The sequence below is a fragment of the Panthera pardus genome, unplaced genomic scaffold (genome assembly GCF_024362965.1).
Source record: "Panthera pardus isolate Hobbes unplaced genomic scaffold, ASM2436296v1 HiC_scaffold_2, whole genome shotgun sequence".
Taxonomy (NCBI): Eukaryota; Metazoa; Chordata; class Mammalia; order Carnivora; family Felidae; genus Panthera; species Panthera pardus.
The window spans coordinates 65,345,654-65,364,206 of NW_026526765.1; the positions used below are offsets into that span (position 1 = coordinate 65,345,654).

The 18,553-nt window shown below is 53.5% G+C and overlaps 1 protein-coding gene across 2 annotated transcripts; it reads right to left on the reverse strand.

Annotated features, from left to right (window-relative positions):
- Positions 1–986: 986 nt before the first annotated feature.
- On the reverse strand, positions 987–10,528 carry SNCB (synuclein beta). Of its 2 annotated transcripts, none has more exons than XM_019450406.2 (6): positions 10,231–10,528; positions 9,459–9,588; positions 6,537–6,578; positions 6,195–6,313; positions 2,002–2,091; positions 987–1,640 (listed from the first exon to the last, which is right to left on the reverse strand). In XM_019450406.2, the coding sequence occupies exons 2-6, from the start codon at positions 9,577–9,579 to the stop codon at positions 1,608–1,610; spliced, it is 405 nt and encodes a 134-aa protein (XP_019305951.1). In that variant the 5' UTR covers positions 9,580–9,588; positions 10,231–10,528; the 3' UTR covers positions 987–1,607. The 2 variants fall into 2 exon arrangements, with proteins under 2 accessions (XP_019305951.1, XP_019305952.1); XM_019450407.2 differs by lacking the exon at positions 10,231–10,528 and adding an exon at positions 9,728–9,864.
- Between the last annotated feature and the right edge of the window lie 8,025 nt (positions 10,529–18,553).

The window sequence follows — 18,553 nt, forward strand, 5'->3', positions numbered from 1 at the left end:
GCCTCCGTTCGAGCCAGGTTTAGAGAGCCACTGCGGCAAAAGAGGCCGCAGCGCTGCACCGGTGGGGGCGGAGCCTCAGCTGGCGCTTCTATGCCAATCAGAACAGCGCCTTCCCCTGCCGGAGGCGGAGCCTTTGCGCCTCACCGCGGCGTCTCCGCCCCCTTCTTCCCCACACCTAGACGGTGTTGGGGGCCCTCTAGTGCCGATCCTGATCCTCTCAGGGCTCCTGGCCGGCCTCCCAGCTTTCTGCGTACCTTCGCCCACCTCAGCCGAAGCCGAAAACCTTCAGACGCCTTTCCAGGAGGGATAGAACATCGGTTGCCCGAGCTCTGCCTCCTTCTGGGGCAACTGCCATTCCCCTTACCCTTGGGTGGGTTTTTCTGTGTTAGTCAGGTGTGCGCTGCGGGATGCACCTGTAAACGCTCTGCTCCCGCCCAAGCGGGGTCTTTCAGTGCCCGCGCTGCTGGTTTCCGAGGGCTCCTCTGCGGCGCGCGTGTGACTGAGTGCGCGCGCGAGTCTGCACGTGCCGATCAGTGTGTGTGCACGCGTGTCTGCTCGTGCGCGCCTGCTAAGGTGCGTACACTCGGGCTGGCGCGCAAGGACCAGGATACCCGTACACATGTCTGCGCGTGCGTTATCATCCGCGTCCCTACTCTGAGTGTGCAGAGAGGTGTGAGCCCGTCCACCCTGCCCTGCTGCGTGCGGCTCAGCTTCCTTCCCTTGGCCTTGCACCCCAGCAGGAGCTTTACGGTCCAGCAGGTGGCGCCTGAGGCCACCTTCACTCCTAGCCAACAGCAGTTCCCAGCCTGCGTAGACCCTCTCCCTCCAGGTCATCCCAGGGGAAGATAGGAGATGGAGAAACTGAGGCCCGAGGTGGTCAGTCTTGTACCTGGGCTGAGGGTGCCAGACCTGTAGTCTGGGACCTGGAAGCCGGTCGGCCGCCCCCACCCACCTCCCAACCCTGCCTTTGCCCATGCGGCGGCGGCTACAGACAGATTGGCTTTATTCGTGGACACGCGAAGGGGGGAGGCGCCCGGGCCCGCCCACCCAGGACACGCTCACACGGGGGGTGGGGGACTCTCCATGCCACAATCACGACACACGACGCCCGCGTTCGGACTGGGCCGGCTGAGGGAGGGGGCATGGCACAGCCTGGCTCCTGGTTTTGGTTTAAAAAAACAAAACAAAACAAAAAAAACACGTTCTTGGGATCGTTGTGGGAGTTGGGTGGGGGGCTCTGGGCTGCCCGGGGGGGCCCTCGGAGAGTCTCTGTCAGGGATGTGTGGAGGGAGCCGTCGCTTTCTGATCTTCGTTTAAAAATACATAGAACATGCTACACCCGCGCAGACGTTGGACGGGATGCGGTGGGGAGGAGGGCAACATACGTGGGGGCAACAGCCCCGGCCCTGTTCGCGCCCCAGGATTGGACGCGGGCGGGTAGGACAGACAGATGGACAGACACCAACACAGGCTCCAAGGGAGCCCCTCGGAGCAAAGGAAGATCTCGTGTTTGGGGGGAAGGGGTAGAAGGACAGCCCTGGCTCTGGGGGGGTGGGGCAGGGGACAGGGAGGAAATTGTGCTGCTGGTGGGGGGCCGTCCTGGGCCCCTACGCCTCTGGCTCATACTCCTGATACTCCTCCTGCAGTAGAGGGATGGGGGATGGAGTGGGGAAGAGCAAAAGAGGAAGTGGTTGGAGACCAAGTGGCCAGGCTCTGGCCCTGAGACTCCTCCCCTTCAAGGAGGAACAGTGCACGCCCCTCTCCCTGGGCAGGGGAGGAACCTGGAAGCTGGGACTTTCCAGGGCAGGGGTGCCTGGGGCCCAGTGCTAGGCGCCATCTGTCCTCCCTCTCTGTTGCCACCTCCTAGGGCCTGGTTCTAGAAAAGGGGGGTATGAAGTTCCCTGGCCCAACCCTACCCTACCAGGGTCCTCCCACCCTAGCTGGGGATGGTGGCAATCTTCTAGGATGCCCAAAGCCCCACCCAGCCCTGCCACCCCTCACCTGGGGTGGTTCCTCATAACTCTCCCCTTCTGGCTCCATCAGGGGCTCGATCAGTGGTTCCTCAGCAGCTTCCTGGGCCACTTCCTCTGGCTGCAGGCAGAGAAGGGACAGAGCCATGAGGGCAGCTGGAGATGCTCCTGAAATTTGTACCCTGGGAAGCTTTTGGCTGATTGGGGGAAGGCTGGGCTTTGTTGGCAGTACAACCAGAATTTCTCACTAAATTGTTTATTTGGAGTGCCTCAGAAGTGGAGTGAAGGTGTGAGGGGTGAAATCACCCCAGATCACCACGAAGCTGGGAGTGGAAAGGGGAAACAAGGCTCTCCATATCCGTCCCCTCAGTACCTGGTAGCCGCCTGCGCTTCCATCACTTGGATGGATGGGATGGGGAGAGAGCACGCTCAATCACCCATTTATCCCTGCCTGCCTTGTGTCAGCCTCTGCTGGGCATCAGGACCCCAGAGACAACCCTGGAGGCTCCTCTGGGCTGGAGGGAGATGGAAGCTCTGAGACAGGGCTGGGCAGGAGCTCTGAGCCATTCCCTTGCCACCTTCCACCCATCCCTCCCCCAGGGTCCTGTGTGGCCTGATTTCTTCAGCGGTTGCTATTTTAAGATAAGCTGGAAGCAACAGCTCATGGTGTTGCTTGGATGTGTGAGCTAAGACTCTCCCCTCCCCCCTGCATCTGCTGCCCAGATGGGTGCAGACCAGCAGGCACACAAGTAGGGGGTTGCCAGACACACGGCCAGCCACCTGCAGGTGAGCACATGTATGTGCACAAACACAAGACTGAGCTAGCTGCCCACAGCGCACACAATAACCTGGGGTGTGTGCACGGCTGCACAAGGCCACATATGGGCTGGCACACTCCTGGACCCCTGGGGGAATCTGTAGGTAGGGGGTATACCACCTCCCCATTTTCCACATATAACCACGGTCCCTCCCTACTGGGCAGAGGTAAAAATCTTGGGATCCTGGGGGGCTGGCACTGAGAAGGCCTGCCTGACCACCTCTGTGGTCTAGTTGCCTTACCCCTATCCAGGTAGCTTTAGTTCTTTCACATTGCCAGTGTAGGTGGGCCCTGTGGGCACATGAGTTTATAGCTCCTGACCTGGCTCATTTCCCCCAGTGTACAGATGGGGTACACCAAGAGGGAGGTGGGGAAAAATTAGTTTGCTCAGAGTCACCCAGTATTAAAAATCCCAGCTTGTGGGGCACCTGGGTGGCTCAGTTGGTTAAGTGTCTGACTCTTGATTTTGACTCAGGTCATGATCTTGCAGTTTGTGAGTTTAAGCCCCGCATCAGGCTCCCTGCTGACAGTGAGGAGCCCTGCTTGGGATTCTCTCTCTCTGTCTCTCTCTGTTCCTTCCCTGCTCCCTCTCTTTCTTGCTCTCTCAAATAAATAAACTTTAAACCTTTTTTAAAAACAAATAGCTTGAGCACATCATTTGGAAACGACCCAAATGTCCAACAACAGTAGAATGGAGGTGTGCACTATGGCTAATCACACAATAGTTGATGTGTAACAAGAATGAAGAATGACAATGCATGCCACACATGGCTGAATCTCACAGTGTTGAGTGAAAGAAGCTACGTACAGAAGAGCATGTACTTGATGATAACATTTGTATGAAGTGGAAAAATACCCAACTCATTCGTGGTGTCAGAAGTCAAGAAGCAATTACCCTTGGAGAGGGAGGCAGGGCCAGGACAAAGGCGAGGTGAATAAGGGTACAAATGTTAAGAAGGTACTCACTCTCAAGGCCATGCAAATGAGACCCGAGAATGAGTGTCCCCTTCAAATTTTGTGCCCCAGACACCTCACTCATCTTACCCTAGCCTGGGCCTGGGGGGTTTGGGACTGGAAGGAGGTCTAAGGCAGGCTTCTGAGGGGCTGATGATCTGTGTCTTGCTGTGGGTGCTGGTTACATGGGGGGGGGGGTTTCCCTCTATGAAAATTTCATGGGGTCGTGTGGTTTCTGCGTGTACGTTGTACCTCAGTAAAATGTTTACTTAAAAAACATCCCAGCCTGGCCACTCACTAGCTATTTGGCATCAGGTTAAGTCACTTCACCGTGAACTCAGCTGCTTTGGATGGGAAATGAGAGTAGGAATGTGGGGAGGGTCCCACGATAATGCACACGAGCAGGCTGGGAAGTGGAGACACTCAGAAATGTGCATCCTGGACTTGCACGGGTTCCCCATGCCCGGTAACCCCAAAGGGCTGTTGTTTAAAGAGGAAATCCACGATCTTGAGCCCCCTTAGAGCAGAGGTATCACAAGTGCTGGTAGGAGGAAGGAGGCCTGAGAGAAATGGTTCTGTGCAAAGGCCTCTCACAAACAGCCTCGAGGCTGACAACTCAGACTCAGACCTGGATTTCTCAGCACCCCAGCTCCCAGCACAGGGGCCGGCCTTGTGGGGCACCAAGCTACTCCGGTGATGTAACCTGAGCTTATCCTCCCAACCACCTTCTTAGAGAGACAGGCAGGAACTGGGATCTTGGGCAAGTCACTTCACCTCTCTGGGCTTCAGTTCCTTCATCTATAAAGTGAGCTAGTTGTGGAGTTACTCCATGTAACGTGTCTAGAACACTGCCTGCCCGTACAAGACATCAATGAATGGGAGCGGTCCCTGGAAATAATGATAAGAAACGGGAAGTCACACAGCTGGTAAAATGCATAGGCAGGACTTGAACCAGAACTTCTGAGTCAAGTCCCAGACTTCCAACAGGGGAAAGGACCAGTTGTGTAAAATGTCTGCAGTGAAGGGTGGTGTGGGGTCTCCTCCCGGAGCCCAGTGGATACACTCATGCAGAATGTACCTTATCTCCCAAACCAAAAGTTGAAGAGACCCTCACGCCCACGAAGGCGGTCTGCACTTGTATGTGGACAGACACGGAGCACCTCACAGGAGGAATGTCTGGCAGACATATAGGACCACAGAGTGCACTGTCACGGTGGTGCACTCCCATGCACACCTGTGGTCACGTGCGCCCCTGGGGGCAGGTATGGATCACTCATACGATGGCAGGGCTATCATCTTTTACTAAGCACTCACTGAATGCAAGTCAGGCTCTTTACCTCAGTGGTTCTCAAAGTGTGGTCCTTGAACCTGCGGCATCAGCATCACCTGGGTACCTGTTAGAAATGCAAACTCTCGGGTCCCATCTCAGACCTACAGAGTCAGAAATTCTAGGGATGTGGCCAACAGTCTGCCTTTTAACCTGACCTCCTGAAGATTCTGATGCGCACATAAGTTTTGAGAACCTCCAATATGTATTATCCCTAATCTATGTTAGAGCCCTATTGTATTCATCTTCTGTCTTAAAGCCAAAGAATCAGGCTCAGAGATGTGATGGGATCTGCCCAGGGTCACACAGTCAGGATGCAGTGGAGTTGGGATTCAAATCCAACTCTGCCGCGCTTCAGAGATCACAGCTTTTACGCTGTAGTGTATTCTAATGAAAGTATTTGCCTTCATGCGCACGTGGACAGCCACTGTCACTCCCGCCTGGAGGGACATGCCTGCACAAATATGTGATGCATATTTCGCCCCTCCTCCATGGCCAACACTTGCTCATGCCTGCCTCGGGGCCTTTGCACATGCTGTCCCTACTGCCCGAAATACAATTCTCGCATGGCTTGCCTCATCCCTTGGGTGTCAGCTCAAATGTCACCTTGTCAGAGCAGCCCTCCCAACTAAAGCAGTCCCCTTACCGCTTGACTCTCTATCGCATCACCTTTGTCTTTTCTTCATAGCACTTATCCCTGTCTGAAACCATCTTGTTTATTGGTTGGCTTTTTACTGTCTATCTTCTCCCACTACAGTGTCAGGTCCATGAACATATTCACTGTGGCAACCCCTAGAATAATTCCTCTCTGGCATGGATACTTATTGAATGACAAGAAATGAATGAACAATCAGTGACATACAGACATGGCCCTAAGTGGTCGAGGTCACGCTCACAAGCAGGATACATGTATACAATCAGATCTGGGTCACTGCCACAGGAAGCACAACACCCATACACAACTTCATGCAGACTCATTCTGAGCTGAGTCTAGCAGGGCCCTGCAGAACGTGAGACAAGGTGTGGCACCCATACAGGTGTGCCTGCCTGGCGTGTGTGTGTGTGTGTGTGTGTGTGTGCGTGTGTGTGTGTGTGTGCGCGTGTGCAAGGCGAGAGGAAAGCTCACCTTCAGATCAGTGGGAAATTCCTCCTTCTTCACCAGGCCTGTGGCTGCTGCAATGTTCCCAGCCCCAGAGAACACGGCTCCTCCAAGATGTGACGCCTGCTCCTTGGTTTTTTCAGCCACTGGAGCAGGTATAGGATTTGAGAAGGGGATTGGGGGCCAAGGTAAAGCAGACAGAGATGCATCTGTCCCTCGTGGTGTCCCAGGGCTTGCCTCCCTCATGGAGCACACTCTCAGGAATCTTTGGGGGTACCCTTTTCCACCGCCAGCCCCCCACCTCCAGATCCCAGTCAGATCCCAGGCCCGAGGTGTGGGAAGGGGGCTGTGCCAGGGCTGGGCTGGTACCTGAGGCCACTCCTTGTACCACCCCCTCTCGAGTCTTGCTTCCTGCAGGGACAAAAAGGAGCACACATAAGGACTCCGAGCTGAGGGAACAGACACTCTGGCAAGCACGGGGTTTACAGAGTGGGCAGAGGGATCCAGACAACAGTGGGCATCCTGGCCTCATCACCGCCTCTTTGGGCCCCCAAATCCCACAGGTACATCCCTCATCACTGCACTGAACCCTCCACACCTGCTCCCTGAGGACTGCGAGTTCTCCCCCACAGTCTGCCCCTTCTCCACCTGAAATGATACCCGCACCCCTCTGGGGAAGGCCGCCTGAGAGCCAGCACTCTACTTCCCCGGTTTCATTTAACTATCCGACCAGGGTGAGCAGGTGGGGGTGGGGGTGGGGGTGGGGGTGGGGGTGGGGCTGGAGCTGGGAGGTTCGTATTTGGAAAGGTTCCTCTGGTGTCCTTGAGGCCTGACTGCCCACACCTCACCTATGGACACTCACCCCCGCCAGCTCCCACTCCATTCCAACTAAAGACTCTTCTCCTAACTGGGGTGCGAATTTCTCCTTCTGGCTGAAGTGAGGGGTCTCAGGTGCACGATGGGTGTCAGGGGGACTGACACCCATGGCATTGGCTAGGCCTTCTTGGGAGGGTAGCTGCTGGGAAAGGCAAGATGGCGTGATCTGACGTGGGGGGCAGGAGCCCTCAGGGAAGTGGGGAGTCTGCTATACTGAGGATCTGGCAGTGCAGGCAACAGCTGGCAGACCCCAGAATAGGTAAATGGGTGTCTAGTAGGGCTGAGGCTGGTGGAAGGAGGAGAGGGCAGCATGGGAAGGCAGGATCCTCCGGGCTAAGGTCAGCCAGACCGAGACAGCAGGGGGCGGGCTGCTTGTACACAATCATTCCTCCCACAAACATTTGTTGGCACCTGCTCTGTGCCCCGCCCCAGGCCAATGGCTCACTGTCGGATGGGGATAAGAGAAGGGCAGATTTGGTGTCCTGGAACTCATGTAGTGGGGAGGGGACTTCTAGCCTCCAAGGGTACGTGAAGGGGGGAGAGAGCACTGTCTGTGCCTTGACAAATGGGGAACAGGCAGATATGCAGAAAGGAGACTGGGGGTGGGGGTGGGGGCGGGGGTGGGGGAGGGTATCTCAGGCACCAGAAACCATGCGGACAGGTACAATGAGGTGTGCTTTCTGGACCTGCACAGAGCACATCAATGCTGTCTGTGCATCTGCAGAGATGGAAATACAGACTGAGGTGGGACCATGAACTGCGGCTATAGGAAGCTGAGGTTTTAATGTGTAGGAACAGGGGGCCGTCAGGTGTTCCTGGGCAGGGGGAGGAGTAGGAGGTGCCAAACTAAGGGGAAGGGGGTGCTTTGAGTCTGTTAGCAGGGAGACTGTGTCAGGGAGCCAGGGATCCATATAGAAGTGAAAGGGCTGGGTAAGGGGAGGCAGGGGGGAGGCAGGGGGGAGGCAGGGGGGAGGCAGGGGGGAGGCAGGGGGGAGGCAGGGGGGAGGCCAAAGCTGGGGCCTGGCAGGTGTGGGCTCAAGCCCCTGCCTTGTCTCCATCACCTGTGCCCTAGCTTCAGCTATACCAGCTCCCAGCAGGCCTCCCTGCATTTGGTCTCTCCCCAAAAGCCTGAGGAATCTTTCTACGCTGAAATCAGATCATGTCTGTCCCTAGCTTACCATCTCTCGTGGCAGTTGTAATAATCCTTTGCCCTGGCCCACAAGGGCTCTCTCATGAATTGGCTCTTGCCCATTTTTCTGATCTCATCCCCTACCATTGCTTCCTGCCCTCTGCTCTCCAGGCTTGTCTCCTTCAGGCCTTTTCTGCTTCCTCCACTCCCCTCCCCCACCCAGCTCCTTATTCTTTGGGGTTCAGCTCAAATGCCACCTCCTTGGGTTCCCCTACTGAAGTGGTCCCCATCCCAGCCACTTGATGTCACATGCCACTATGGGAATGATCTGTATCGCTATCCGGAAAGTCAGCAGCTCCTAGTACATAGATAGCAAGAAGTCAACAAACATTTTGCACATCGCCACAATCCCAAATCTACCACAAACCTGGGCGAATTAACCAGCCCTCTTCAACACACACATGAAGGGTAATTCTGCCTACTACACACTAGTAAGCCCTGAACCACCATATAAATTCAGTAATTGTCAGTTTGGGGCCCTGCATCCCCTTATGCCGATGACCCTGGGGGCTCCCTCTCCTCTCACCCTTGGGGTGAGAGATTTTAACCACTTGGTCTTTCTCCTGACACAGCTGGAAGCTGCTAGGAGGATGGACCCAGAGAGAGGGCAATGGTGCAACCACAGGCATTGGCAGGCAGGAAGACCCTCAGAGCAAGTCAGAGATGGAAGTAGCTGGAGAGGAGGGTCAACAGGGAGCCCCAGGAGGGAGGGCCTGCAAGGAGAGGGGCTTTGGAGTTTATAAAGCTTGGCTCGAACTCCAGCTTCAGGTTTCAGCAGCTGTGTGACCTTGAGCACCATAGTTAGACCTCTGTGGAATGGGCCGGGAGCAAAAAGTGAGGTAATGGGCATTATGGCACTTGACACAATACTTGGCAGAGAGTAAGGGCTCAACTCCAACTCCAGGTAACTATTAATCATGTGAAGAACCAGGGGGAAAATAAAAGGCTACCTGCTTTGACCAATACATGGGTCCCTGGCCATTCAGCTGAACCCCACCCTCACCAACTCTTCCCCCATTCCCCCCTCCCCATAGGTGTCATCACTGACCCAGGCTTCCTTCAGCTGGCTGTGTCCTCGGTGACCCCTGCTGACCCGGCCCCATCTGCTGACTCATATTCTCCTGCCCAGACCCCTCCCCCCCCCCCACACCCTCCCTCTAAGGACCCCAGCCACACTCCCTCCAAGGACCGGAACCGGTAGCCCCAAAGCCCTGCCCCTTGCCCACCGACGTAGAGGACGCCCTCCTTAGTCTTCTCCGCGGCCTCGGTGACCCCCTGCTTGGTTTTCTCAGCGGCGGCCACGACGCCCTCCTTGGCCATGGACAGGCCCTTCATGAACACGTCCATCCTGGCGGCCTGGGGAGGGCGAACACACGGGCACGGGTGCGCTGGCCACGCACCCTCACCCCAGCCCTTCCCCTTGGACGCCGGGTCCCCTCCCCTCCCTCCTGAGACCCCAGCGCTCTTCTGGACCGGGAGCCCCCTCCCGTCTTACCCCCTGCCCAGCGTGAGGCCACAGGGCCGCGACGAGTCCTAGCGTCCTTGAAACCCAGGGACGCGGGAGGATCCACTGCCTCGGTTATCCGGGGCCCTGCAACCTGCAGCCCCGAGGAACCGGGGTGCTGGGCTCGGCGCGCAGCCCTAGCGCCTGCCTGTACGTACACACACGACAGAGTCACACGACCATACACACAAACATTCTCCACCGACACGCTCACGTGCACATACAGGATACGCAGACGTTCAAACGCGCACGGACACCCTGACACACGAACACGGGCACGGGCGCACGTCCACAAGGCCACCCAGGCAGTTGCAGACACAGAGCAGCAGTCACACATACCCCAGGGCGCACACTGACACGCACCTAGCGGAGCCGTCTCCCCGTTCTCCAGCGGGTTCCCCAACTCTGCTCCCAGCCCCTTCCCCATCCCGCTCAGTCCCCTCTCCATCCGCAGCCCTTCCCCAACCCGGGCGTCAGGAGCGCGGCCGCCTCACCTGGAAGCTGAGCCCGGGCTTGGGATGGAGCAGCGGCTGCGGCTGCGGCCGGCGGACGCTGGGGCTCGGCTAGGCCGGGCTGGGGTGGGCTCGGGGCGGATGGGGAATCGGGGCCTCGCTAGGCGCCCAGGTCCGTCGGCAGCAGGCGGGGCGCGGGCCCTGAGCCGGGGCGCAGCAGTGCCCTGGCCTTGGGTGCGTCGCCAGCCACGGATCGCGCCTTGCGCCCTGCTGCTCTCACGCTCGGGCTCCGGCTCCCGCTCGGGCGCTGCGGCAGCTCTGAGCTCAGCGCCCCCTCTGGCGGCCGCGCCGCCCCCTCAGCCTGACTGACAGGGGGCGGGGAGGGTGACATCTCCGCGGAGCCCGCTGGCCTCCGGGGGCTGCCTCCGACGCGCCTCTGGGGACCCTTGGGAGTCAGACTCGCGTCCCGACCCCAGGAGCCGAGTCTGGCGGCGGAGACAATGCAGAGTGCCAAGAGTAGGGGGAAAAAAAAAAAAAAAAAAAAGCTGGATGCAGTTGCCTTTGGGATTCAAGGGGTTCGAATCTCAGCTGTGCTTTTATTAACTGTGGGACCTTGGGCTACTCAGCTCTCCTTTCTGAACGCCAGTTTCTTTTTCTGTAAAATAGTGGATGATGGATGATTCGCTCAACGAAGGTTGATTAAGAATTTAGACAGGTGCCAGGTAAGTTTGAGGCAATGGAGACAGTGGAAAAGGAAAACAAGGTCCCTGTCCTTGGGGAGCTTACAATGATGTGTTTGTGTGTGTGCAGAAATGGGACACAGGACAGAAAACAAACATGTCAACATTTACACCTAAGAAGATTGTTTCAGCTTGTGAGGAGTGTTATGAAGATAACGGCTGATGTAACAGAATGACTAGAGGGGGGACTTGGGACAGAGCGTCCAGGGAAGACCTCTGTGAGGAGGCCAATGGGAGCAGAGACCCCAGAGAGGGACCAAGGCCAACATGGACAAGATCCAGAGAGGGAATTGGCAAGTGCAAAGGCACTGAGACAGGACAGTGCTTGGGAATAGATAAAAGGAAGTGCAGCTGGAGAACCAGGAAGGAATGACGAGGTGGACTAGACCACTTTGTGTGTGTGTGTGTGTGTGTGTGTGTGTGTGTGTGTGTGTTATGGTGGTGATTGTCAAATGGCCATAGAATGCCAGGCACACATAGGCCCTCAGTTGGAGCTATGACATAATTATGCCCAAGAAGCTATGGTATCCTAGAGGAAGGGAACTCTAGCAGCTTAGGGGAGTCAGGGAAATCTACACAGAGGAGGTGACATCTGTGATAGGTCTCCTGGGAGAGGCAAGATTTTTACCTGGAAGACAGGCAGGAAGGGTATTTTAGGCTGTGGACACAGCATGGGCAAAGGCACTGTGGCTGGAAATGCAGGGTGTATAAGTGACAGGTGATGAGGTGAGGAGGCAGCCAGACTGTGCAGGGCCTGGAATAAAGTGTTCATAGGCCACTGCTAGAGCTGCAAATTGGTGCATGTTTTTTGGAAGGCAGTTTGGCAATGTTTACCAAAAACATAAATGCATGCTCCTTTTGAGCCAACAGTTCCCCTTCCAGGAATTTATTCCTTGGATTTACTCACACAAACATGCAAGACATTTGTGCAAGGATGTTCACTGCAGCACTGGAAATAATCTGTGTCCCTCCATAGAGGACTGGCTAGGGAAGTGTGTTACATCCACCCAGTGAAATGCTATGTTGCTGTTACAAAGGATGAGCAGGACCCATGTGTACTGACATGGAGTATAGCAAGAAATAGTGTAAAGTGACAGCTTGACGTGCTAAACCGTCATATATGGAACTAGTCAATTTTGATACATACGTACACATAGTTATATACAGACCCCTTATATACAAATATGTACACATTTACTTATATCTAGATATATAAGGACCACACCAGCAAGGACCTCCAAAACACTGTTCACAGTAGTTGCCCCTGGCAAGTGGGGCTGAGAACACTCAGGGAGAGAAAGTTTTCCATTTTATCACCTTCCTTCTTATGCTGCTTGGTTATTTTACTTTGAATAGTATTTTACTTGTATAATATTAAAAGCTAGCATAAGGGACATTTGTCATTATTTTTGAGCCCTCAGCATTGACACTCTCCCCTTCCTATATTGGGGGGAATCTCCCACCTTCTGAGCCAGGGTCCATCTCCCCCTCTAGGAGCTGATGGTTTTTTCCTAGCCTTTCTTGCAGCCAAGACCTGTGACTTCAACCCCAGACAGGCCAGTCCCAGACTTGCAACCCGAAGAATCAGGGAAGGAGGGCAGTGTGCTCTGGTGAGGGCAGGTGATATTGGTGGTAGCAGCTCCTACCAGGGACCACAGGCAGCGGTGACACTGCTTCTGGGAGTGTCCAGCACCAACAGGAAAAGCTGCCTTATCCACGGGGGCTGTAGCGGCAGGGGGTCTGCTTGGCGGTGCAATTTGGGGCGTTATTCCAGGCAGTGTGGTCTTGAAGGGGGACTCTCTGGCCTTCCTGGAGAGTTTCTGAGCTCTCCAGTGTCGGATAATAAAATCCTTATCTACGTAAATTAGCCAGAAGCAATTTTTGCGACTCTTGACTAAGAGCCCCTGAATGTCAGAATCGGTGATGAAGAAGGACCAAGCAGGAGGGACAGGAGGAAGAGAGAAAGACCACGTGAAGGGTATCTGTACTTCCAACTGTAGGAACTGGGAAGTCACTGAGGATTTTAAGCACAAGAGAGACCAAAATGCGATTTGCGTTTTGTGGGACTAAATAAAGGTGGGTTGGATAGAGGACACAGCAAGATCACAAGATAGCTGGGGCAGAATCCACAGGAGGGATGATGGAGCCCGAACCATGGAAGCCGAAGGGAGGCAGGAGGAGGGCTGGAGGGACAGTTGGGTATTATTCAGGAGGTAACTTAGGTGTTGGGGAAGAGGGAGAGGGATGAGTCGGGGAAGGTTCCCAGGACAGCAGGTGAGAGATGCTATTGCAAAATGAAACAGGCATTGAGGAGATGGGGCAGCCTCGGGGGTGGGGGTGATGGGGAGCTTGTTTGGGGCATGATTGGGGCTGACTGTGTGGTGCTTGACAGATGAACTAGAGGAGGTGTGTGGCAGACAGTAGGATGTCTGAGCTTGGAGCTCAGGAAGTCACCCAGGGCTGGCTCCACATATAGATCTGGGCCATGGTGTACTAGGAAATCTTTAACACATGGCTTTCTAAGCAGAGAAGTACCTTGGTTTGTAGAGGTTGCCCACATCCATGGGGTAAATCCCGCCCCCCCCCCCACCATGATTGATTTCACTGTCACAGAGCAGAGAATTGGGAAGAGATGGGCCATAGTATGGCCTTTTACGGTATTTTCACCATACAGACAAAATAGGTAAAAATAATCTTAAGAAAATAGAAAATAGTAAATGGAAAAGAGAAAATGGAAAATAGTAAAATAATTAGAAAGTTCTGTTTTGAGTGTCCATTATGTTTTATTATCATTTTTAATGTTTATCTATTTTTGAGAGAGACAGAGACAGAATGCGAGTGGGTTGGGGCAGAGAGAGAGGGAGGCACAGAATCTGAAGCAGGCCCCAGGCTCCGAGATGTCAGCACAGAGTCTGACGCGGGGCTTGGCCTCACAAGCTGTGGGATCGTGACCTGAGCTGAAGTCGGATGCTCAACCGACTGAGCCACCCAGGCATCCCGAGTGTTTATTATGTTTTAAACATAATTTTTATATAACCATAAGTTTATAGAATTTAATTTTCAAATGATGACTTTACACCTGGCTCAGAAATTCCTGAAGATTTAATAACTGCTCTCATAAGCTGGTCTAAGCCAGCCTAGCACACCGCTGGATTTGGCACAGAGGTGGTGGCTGGAGCCATGGGGAGGGTGCAGTTGCACAGGAGAACCTGGAGAGTGAAAAGGAGAGAGTCCAGAACAGAATCCTGAGGCACTGCAAACTTCCTGTGTGGCCAGGGGCAGGGGACCTGGCTAACAGACTGAGATGGAGCAGCACGGGGAAGAGGAGAAACTGGAAGGAGTGGTAGTAGGGATACCAAGAGGATTAGAGGAGAGCTGGTTAAATGCTACCGAGGGGCCAAAGCGATGAGTAGCAACGAGTCCTCGGATTCACAGCAAGTGGCTATCAGGGACTTTAACAGCAGCACAGGGGCTACGGGAGCCCAGGAAGGAAGGGGCACCTACAGAAAGCCTCCAGGAGAAAGTGACATTCTGGCTGGGTTTTGAAAGATGAGAAGGACCCTACAAGTAAGTGATGGTGAGCATTCTTGGCAGAGGATCCAGCAGGTGGAAAAGTCCAGATTCATCAGGAACTAGACTCCTTTCTTCCTGCTCCACCATTCTTAGTACATGGATTCTACCTTCAAGGTCATCTCATGGTCCAAGATGGCTGCCGCAGCTCCAGCCATCATATCTATGCAGAAAGCAGGAGGAGGGGAAGTAGGGTAAAAGAACACCTGCCAGTTGTCTCTCTCACAAGGAATTTTTGGAAGCTAACAACTTCTGCATGTCTCTTGGCTATGCCTAGCTGTAGGGAGGCTGGAAAATTGTGGTCATCTAGCCAGGCATACGACTTCCCAGAGCCAAAGTATGACAAGGGGACAATGGTCACTGAGTGGGCCACTAGCATCTTTGTCACTATTTCTCTTTGCCCCCAACTGTTTTTATTTGGAAAAACTTCAAACCTAGAGAAAAGTTGCAAGCATAGTACAGTGAATAAAATCTTCAGAAAAATTGCAATGTTAATAAAATCAATACCCAAATATTCTTCATCTAGATTCACCAGGTGTTAACATCTGCTACTTTTTTTTTTTTTTTTTTTTGGTCTCTCTCTACGTGTACTATCTCCAGAAGAAGGAGCATACTTACTGGGCCGCCACTTTCCAGCACAACGGATACTTCACCCTGTATCACACTGCAGCCCACATGCTCCCCCTCCCCCCTTTAGGGCAGGCCCCTGGGCCTCTTTCTGGCCAGGCCCTAAACATGTGAGTTCTCAGGGATCCCCCCTCCTTGTTTCCATTCTCTCTCCCCCAGGAAAATGGGTCTCTCCATTCCTCCCTTCCCTCTCCTCTTCCTGAGAATATGCTAAGGAGAATGGTTTTTGAAGCTTGGGGGAGGGCAGGGCTGGGAGAAAATCCTCACTGGAACAGCTGGAGCAGCTGGAGCAGAAAGCATCCTCTTAAGAGGATCATGAGGCTCCTGGTGATCCCAGCCCTTCCTGGGTTTTGCGAAAATCCAGATGGGCCTTTACAACACTGTGTGTGGTGCCTGACGGTGCGATTAAACATTCATCAACATTCCGGCTGTCCAGAGGCCTCAGGGTGGGGAGTGGGGGGAGAGGCAGGCCGGTGGGGGCTGGAAACAGAGAGAGGAATGTGATATTTATTGAACACCTACCGTGTCCCAGGCACGACAGCCATTATATCATCAATCCCTAAAATCAGTCCTTTAGAACAGGCATTTTCAATCCCATTTTCCAGATGTTGGAACCAACACCCAAAGAGGAGAAGTCCTATGACTGGCCACTGGCATCTATTGTTTTCAATCAGCTTTTCCTGAGTGCCCGCCATGTGCCAGGTACTGTTCTGGGTACCAGAGATTCAGCAGAAAACAAGACCAATGAAGTCCTTGCTTTTCTAAAACTTAACATTCTGGTAGGAAGCGACAGACACCAAAAGAACTAGTGGCCAAATAAGATGCTTTCGTTTGTGTTGCTCTTGTCCAAATCAGGGATGTCCACCTTGCTACATCTAATGGTCAATCCTGCCTCCTCACTCTGACCTCCGAGGCCTTGCTAAGAGCCAGGCCCTACTTTAGGTACTAGAGAACACAGCTGTGAAGGAAAGAGGCCTGGGTTCTTATGTTCTAGTAGAAGGAGGCAGATAAGTAAAATAAGTAAGTGAACTATAGGGTGTGTCAGGAGGTGCTGTGCTGGGACAGGAAGTGAAGAGTAAGGAAGGGCATGGAAAGTGCTGGCGTGGAGCTAAGGGCTTGGACGGTTACATACAGCGGGCAGGGAAGGCCTTACCTGAGTTAGGAATTGAGGGCAGGACCGGTGTAAGGTCCCAAGGCAGGAGTGGGCCCTGAACAAAGACCATCCGGGAGGTGGCGCGGCTGGAGCACAGGGAGTAGGAGAGGAGGCAGGGCAATTCTGGGGCTGTGCAAACCCTCTCCTGGGAGCAGAGGAGCCCTGTGATCGTCTTCCTTTTTTTTTTTTTTTTTTTTTTTTTGAGAGAGAGAGAGCACACAAGCAGGGAAGAGGGGCAGAGAGAGGGAGGGAGAGAGAGAGAGAATCATAAGCAAGCTCTGCATTCAGGGCAAGCCCAACGCAGAACTCGATCCTACAACCCTGGGATCATGGCCTGAGCCAAAATCAAGAGTCAGTCGCTTAACTGACCGAGCCATGAGCCACCTAGGCACCCCTTTCATTTTTAACGGCTGCTGTGTAGGGAGCAGATTGCTCCTAGGCAAAGGTGGGTGGGGGCCAGTTCAGATGCCATCACCATAATACAGGGAAGATGACAGCCACTTGGGCTGGGGTGACGGGAGGTGGATGGAAGTGGCTGGATCCTGGATATGTTTTAAAGTAGAGCTGGGGCGCCAGGGTGGCTCAGTCGGGTGAGTGACCACCTTCTGCTCAGGTCATGATCTCCCGGTTGGTGACGGTTCGTGAGTTTGAGCCCTGGATCAGGCTTGCTGCTTTCTTTTTTTTTTTTTTTTTTTTAATTTTTTTTTTCAACGTTTTTTATTTATTTTTGGGACAGAGAGAGACAGAGCATGAACGGGGAGGGGCAGAGAGAGAGGGAGACACAGAATCGGAAACAGGCTCCAGGCTCCGAGCCATCAGCCCAGAGCCCGACGCGGGGCTCGAACTCACGGACCGCGAGATCGTGACCTGGCTGAAGTCGGACGCTTAACCGACTGCGCCACCCAGGCGCCCCGAGGCTTGCTGCTTTCTGTGGGGAGCCTACTTTGGATCTTCTGTCCCCCTCCCTTTCTGCCCTTACTCTGCTCGTTCTCTCTCTCTTTCTCAAAAATAAATAAAAACATTAAAAAAGTAGAGCTGGACATAATGATGTGCTGATGAGCTAGAAAGAGAGGAGTCCAGGATCATTCCAGAATTTTTGGATGAGCAATTGGGAGGATGGAGAAGATGATAGGAGGAGCAGGTCTGGGGACAGGAGACAGAAGAAAGTCAGGAATTGCACTTTGGTTTAATTTTTTTTTTTAATGTTTATTTATTTGAGAGAGAGAGAGAGAGAGAGAGAGAGAGAGAGAGAGAGAGACAGAGCATGAGCAGGGGAGGGGCAGAGAGAGAGGGAGACACAGAATCCGAAGCAGGCTCCAGGCTCTGAGCTGTCAGCACAGAGCCTGACACACGGCTCACGCCTACAAACCACAAGATCGTGACCTGAGCCAAAGTCAGACGCTTAACCGACTGAGCCACCCAGGCGCCCCAGGAATTGCACTTTAGATACAATAAGCCTGAGACAGATGCACATTAGATACTTGGGTGGAGCTGTGAACAGGCTGTTGGATGTGTTCTTCTGGATTTCATGTAGGACCAGGGGTATATTGTATATGTGACGTTTGATGCCCATGACTGGAGGAGATCACGAAATGGCAAGTGCTGACAGAGCAGTGATGAAGTCCAAGGGCTTAGTCCCAGGGCCTTGTGAAGCAGGAGGACCCATCAATTTCATTCACATCTGTGTTCCCCAGGGCCCAAAACAGTGCCTGACACAAAGTAACTGCTAAGTCGGTATTTGTTGACGGGATAGCTGACAGAATGAATGAGTGATGCTAAGGGCTAAAAAGGAAATAAAACAGTGATGAGTTAAAGACTGCATGGGGGAGAATGGTCTACTTTATTTTTTATTGAAGTCTAGTTGACACAAAATGTTAATTAGTTTCAGGTGTACAACATAGTGACTTAACAACTCCGTAAATTATGCTATGGAGAGTGGTCTACTTTAGATAAGGTGGTCAGGGAGGACCTCTCTAAGAAGGTGACATTTGAGGGGAGCCTGGATGGTTCAGTCAAGCATCTGATTCTTGATTTTGGCTCAGGTCAGGATCTCATAGTTTGTGAGTTCAAACCCCATATCGGGCTCTGTGCTGACAGGGCATGGAGCCTGCTTGGTATTCTGTCTCCCTCTCTCTCTTCCCCTCCCCTGCTTGCTCTCTATATCTCTCTCAAAATAAATAAAAATAAGCTTAAAAAAAAAAAGATGACATTTGAGCGAAGCCCTGAAGGACAAAGAGAAGTCAGTCACACAAAAATTGGAAGAGGCATGGCAAGT